The following is a 5,695-nucleotide window of genomic DNA, read 5'->3' on the forward strand; positions in this document are numbered from 1 at the left end:
TCCGTTAACCCTGTCCTTTCCCAGAAGGGGAAGGAGAGGAGAAAAGGGAGAGAGACTGATGGGTTGGAAAGTTAAAACAAACTTTAACAAAGCAGTAACAGTGAAAAAGAGTATAAATAATATTAAAACTATACTACTACTACTAATAGAAATAATAGAAATATACAAAACCAGTATTGATGTTCCAAATGATGACCATGGCAGCTTGCAGTGCTCACGCGGCAGGGCAGAGATCCAGATGTCCTGGACTGGGCTCCGCAGGAGACAGAATCCAGATTCAGGGATGCACAGATCAGGGTCGGAGGCAGGAGAGTGAGCAGAGTCCCACCAGGATGCTGCTCATGAGGGAAAGAGGACCCCCGTGACCCCTGAGCTTTATACTGAGTATTCACATGAGTGGGATGGAATACTGCATTGGTCAGTCCTTGGTCACCTGTCCCTTCTGCATCTTCCTGGGGGTGCAACCCTTTTCTGCCTTCCCCCCACGAGGAGTCCAAGAGAGCCCGCAGGGAACAAGCACACACACATGGGCCCTTCTGCATAACAATCCCACTTCTGCCCCACCAACAACTGCAGACATTAAGTGTCATCAACTCTGAAAGCAGGCATTGCCTGAAAAACCTGTAGTGAGGTTCAGAAAGTTCAGTTACTAAAAAACTTAACTGAAGGAAAAAAAAAAAAACAAACACACACTACTGAAAGGAGAAACGGTCCTGTTTTAGCCAAACCAGGACACAAGCCTACATACATGAGTTCTAGAGACCTGAATGAAGACATGCATCTGTGCATCAAAGATGAGGAAGCATAGCCTCCTGCTGTCAACTTTGGCCAGGCTTTGGGGCAGACTGCTTACCTTCTCAGCAAGGGTTATTTTTCCAGCTCTGAGGATGATTATAGTCCCATTCAGTGAAACACCCAGCTTCTGTATCTTCTCAAAATCAGCTTTCAGTCCGTAGTTGACATGGACTGGCTTGCCCTGGAACAGAAACACTGGTTATAAATGCACCAGTCCTATGTCAGGAAGATACCTGAAACAGCCTACGGAGTCACAGTAACAATGACCCCTGTTAAGAGTAGGGAGTTCAAGCTCATTAGTGTAAACTCTGATCACACACGACATGCCTGCTGGAGCAGCACTTCTGTCAAGGTTCCTGTCTAGATCCCAGCAGAGAAGTTTAAACAGTTACTTCTGCATCTTGCTGAAGTAATACAACTAGGTGGGCCCACTCCTCACCCCACTCTCACCACCACCACCCCCAGCTCTCTAACTGAAGAGGGCTTTATACACTCCATATCTTGTAGGGACATATTTTGGACATTGCCACCTGCTAAGCGTGCAAGCACTTTTCCAGGATCTTCTTGAAGTCACTTACAACAACTGAGCCACTCTTGCTGTATGCCACATATGCATCGGGACTCTCCAGTTCCTCCTCTTCACCATCTTTCAGGACAGATACTTTGTTGTTGCTACTGTGAAATGTAAAGAGACAAATGCTGACGTCTAAGACAAGTAGCAGAAAGAATCTCTGCTTCCAAGTCTCTTAGTCCTCTCCCAATAAGACCTAAGCAAATTCATTTCCGCCCCAACACAAAGGGGCAAGTAAGACATGAGGGTATGAGCTGTCAGCCAACACAATCCCTGTTGATACCAATACCCTACTGAGCTACTATAGGAGCCACTGTCAGGTCTGTAACACCTGTCTGGGTGACAAGACAGTCACCCATGCTAGCAGCTTTAGACACAGGGAATCTGCCTTTCATCTGAGTTTTTGCTCAAGTTTGTTTTCTCTCCACTTCCTAAGCATGGTTTGAGGAAACAGCTGGCCCCAGAAAAATCAAGAAGGCTGCTACCAGACCCCCTGGATTTAGAAAGCCTGAGAAGAGACAGAGGCAGTTACAGCTTGGTTCAACTGAGGCTGCCTTTGGAGAGGCATAACTGGTTCAGAATTATAGCACTGCTTTCAGCAGAAATCACATGTTTGCTCAAGACAACAGATACCCATGCCGTAAGGAAGAGATCTGCATCTGTTCATTAACGTACCTGCCTTTGACCTGCAGCTTGACATAGTGCTCATCATTCCACACTTCATCCAAGCGGAAGCTGGTGAACTGGTCATGAATGTAACTGGCAATGCTCTCATCTTCACTCTGGCCAGCTTCGAAAGAGTACTTATTTGCTCTTTGCCTGCAGGTAACAGATATATAGCTTAGGCTACAGCACCAGGTTGCACTGCAGTCCTCCTGCCTGCAAACCCAAGCTGGATGGGCCATTTAAGCCCATGTTTAACCACCCCACTTCATCTTTAAGGCCCTTGTTCTCCAAAGGAGCTCAATTTCTGCTCACATGCTGTGCCTCTCATACCTGCAGCTAAACTTTCTGGAACGGTTACCTCAGGTTGTCCTCAAGACGTCTGCCTGACAGCTTATTTGACAACAGGGCTCTGAGCTCAGGCCAGTATAAGACAGGTGGTCCAGGAACCTCTTCTTCATCAGTTCCATCACCATCCACTAAGTAAGATGCGGTAGGAGTCATCTCACACTTGCCACTTCCATCCAGACACCCGCTAGCCTTCTGTGCTGATCCACAATAAGCAAAGTAGCCGATCAAAAACCCTATGAACAGAACAGGTATTTCTTTGTGCTGCAGAAAGATGGCTAAACCAGCCCCACACCATAGAAGTGCATTCAAAGCAGCTTCAGGGTTAAGATGCATCTCTGCTCTCACACCATTTTTGACAAGCTGGCATACCTAAAGACAGACAGGAATATACACTCTGACATTTTGCCTGAGCTGGCATGTTTTAAGGTACACTGTAAATCTGATCTTGTGCTTGGCAGAGTCTTTCCAACACTGCTTGAGAATGAGAATGCCTGCTTTAGGTCAGTGGTACTGCTAAAACCCTTGAGAGGTGAGCACCAGAGGTTTTACTGATATGTTGACCCACATCTCTAGAGAAGTGTCATGAGTTAATTGAGGGAAAACCAGTACACTTGCCACATGGACCAGCCTGCCCTTTAGCTAAGTCACAGTTCCACTGTCAAGCTTCACACATCTTTGTGCCAATTCGGTATCATAAGTCTAAGCTAGACATAGAGTTAGTGACACGAGGCTGCAGCCTGGATCCAAACAATATTATTACCTCCTGAAACAATACAGATTCAAGTGTTAACTGCCTCAGATATGCTCAATACTAGAGTCCACATTACGCAGTTGTCTCCCACCCTTCCTTACCAAAAAGGAAGATGACAGCTACGACGACTGTGAAGCAGAGTTTCTTGCCAATCCTCAATAGAGGAGGCGTGCTGGCATGCGGGTGCTCTGGTCTCCCAATTTCCCCTCCTTCCTCATCATCAGCAGACAGCTTCATCTCCACATGGCTGTTTTCTCCATCTGTTTGCCGGGCAATACTGAAGCGTGTGTACGACATCGGCTCACCACCAAACTGTGTTGAAAGACAGATATGTGATGGAAGAGTTTGCCACACCAGCCCACAGTCCTGGCAGTCAGCTGCACCTGCGCTCCAAATAAAATAAGCTTTTTTATCTGAAACTGCTCCAGTATAGCCTGAGCATGTGGCTGTCAGTAAGTCATGCTGGCTGCTTTGAACAGACTCTGGAGACCCTGAGTGGGTCTGAGTCTATTTAGCACATTTGCCCTGCACAAGTTCAGAGCCACACTGGTCAGAGTCTAGCTTGCAGTCTGTTACAGATATGACACAGCCAATGTCACCGGCATTTCCCATGTAACCCCACGGCAGAGGCTGACTGAGACAGAAACTCCTGGTCTCAATGAGGAGTGCGTTGATCTGACGCAAACACGTGCAACTTGCACAGAAGGAAACTTTGGTCAGGACAGAGGAAAGGGAAGCCAACTCCTCCATGGCTGTGCCTTTGAGCCACATTCACTTTGACGTAAATACTCTCATCCAGCATCTAGATAATCTTGTATTAAACTGCCCCAGGCTACTCTTAAATTACACTATTGATGAGTATTATAAAGCAGCTATGCTGAAGAGAGATGGCCCATGGGAATCCTGCTACCTCAACTAACATGAAAGCTGAGGATACACTTCCCGCTTCCACCAGCGACTGGAACCGTTTGGTAGGTGTTTATCAGCGCCCAAGCAGAGTAGCTTTCAGTCTGAAGCTTACTTTTCTACACAGCTGCAACGCACAGTCCAACTGCCCACAGAACAGCAGCGCATGTGCAAGGCAGTCGCTCAGATTAACAGACAGTCAAACTCAATTCCAGGCGTAGCCAGGCACTGAACAGAACCACTCAGCTTCCATTAGAGCCGCTGAACTTGCCTGTGGCCACAGCTGTGCTGGGAACAGGCAGGAGACTGGCTAAAAGGCCAGAGGAATAATTTTGGGAGCAACAGTCCTGCAGCCCCCCTCCACTGTAGTGGAGAAGCAGCTGGTGGCAAGCAATCAAGTCCTGTTACAATCTCAGCAGCTCATCCACAGTTCTCAGCTCACTCTCAAGCTACAAATCAGCAGCTGGAGGTGACAAGACCAGACATCAGCTTGGTTGGTCAAAACTAAACCAACGTCATTTCAGACCTGCAGCTCCATTCTGGCCTACGCTACCCGCAATGAAGTGGCTGGCTGCCCACATTTTGGAAAGGGCAAGACTGCAGTTTATCCAGTCTCCCTGCTCAGCTGCTGGATAGCTTGATTTCCCTCAGACTTTGCAGAGGATATGCCTCAACCCCACATACCTCCATACTTGTTCAGAGACCAAATCATCACATTTGCAGTCCTAGCCTAGGGTCATTTCATAGTTTAAGCTCTCTAGGACTGGCAGGTTTGGCTAAGCAAGCTCAGAGCTACCTCCCCCAGCATATTTGCTTCAAAGTACAGGTCGCATTCAAAGGCTGGATTCGTGGTTGAATTCCCACCCCCAAAGTAACATAATAGAACACATGTTGATTGTCCTGATAGGCATTTAATCAGCTTCCTCAACAGCACTTCCTCCTGAAACATTGTTCAAGGCCTACCCCTGGTCCTTATCAGCTTCCTCAGAGACCCAAGACATGGTAGCAGTTAACGATAACCCCACCAGCAAGCTTAAGCCCCCTCCTTATCATGGCCAGCTAGCTACAGTGACGTTTGGCTCGCAACCCACACAGAAGCACCCAACACTGCTTTGGATTTGCCATCTTCTCTGATACTGACATGGACGTTGTTGAACCTTCTGCATTATCGTCAGCCCACCAAGAGACAAATGTCACACGGGGACTGTGTCTTACCAAGTTAGAGATTGCTGCTCTGGCATGGTCCATTGCCTTCTGGAGGAGTACCCACCAACTTGACCAAAGCCCTAGAATTCAGAACACAAGTCAAGTCAGGCTGTTCCCCTAAAAAAAAAGTCAGTCACTGCCACTACTGCATGCTTCTATGTAAGTCACAATGTTGGTGAACCTATGTCAACCTTGAATGCAATCTAGAAGTTCACATACTCCCACTGAACATAAAAGTTCTGATGAACAAACTATTTCTACGGACCTCTAGGGATGGCAGGCACAATGCCATAAGGTACACTCCTACCCTGCCAAAACACTTCCAATTGCAAGGTCCATTCTAGATAGCTATATTCTTTATCACTTTATATTTTTATATATATAATATACATAATATATTCATATATAGTATACATAATATATTAATTAGATTATTAATATATAAAACATAT

At 46.6% G+C, this 5,695-nt stretch overlaps 1 protein-coding gene across 1 annotated transcript; it reads right to left on the minus strand.

Annotated features, from left to right (window-relative positions):
- Positions 1–748: 748 nt before the first annotated feature.
- Positions 749–5,285, minus strand: LOC104161809 (transferrin receptor protein 1-like; the record flags this gene model as incomplete). Its single annotated transcript, XM_009700361.1, has 6 exons — positions 5,253–5,285; positions 3,233–3,443; positions 2,391–2,634; positions 2,042–2,185; positions 1,374–1,470; positions 749–976 (listed from the first exon to the last, which is right to left on the minus strand). Coding segments are annotated over exons 1-6 (957 nt in total), but the record flags the coding sequence as incomplete, so codon positions are not given.
- Between the last annotated feature and the right edge of the window lie 410 nt (positions 5,286–5,695).

Source organism: Cariama cristata, unplaced genomic scaffold, assembly GCF_000690535.1.
Source record: "Cariama cristata isolate BGI_N322 unplaced genomic scaffold, ASM69053v1 scaffold12225, whole genome shotgun sequence".
Lineage (NCBI taxonomy): Eukaryota > Metazoa > Chordata > Aves > Cariamiformes > Cariamidae > Cariama > Cariama cristata.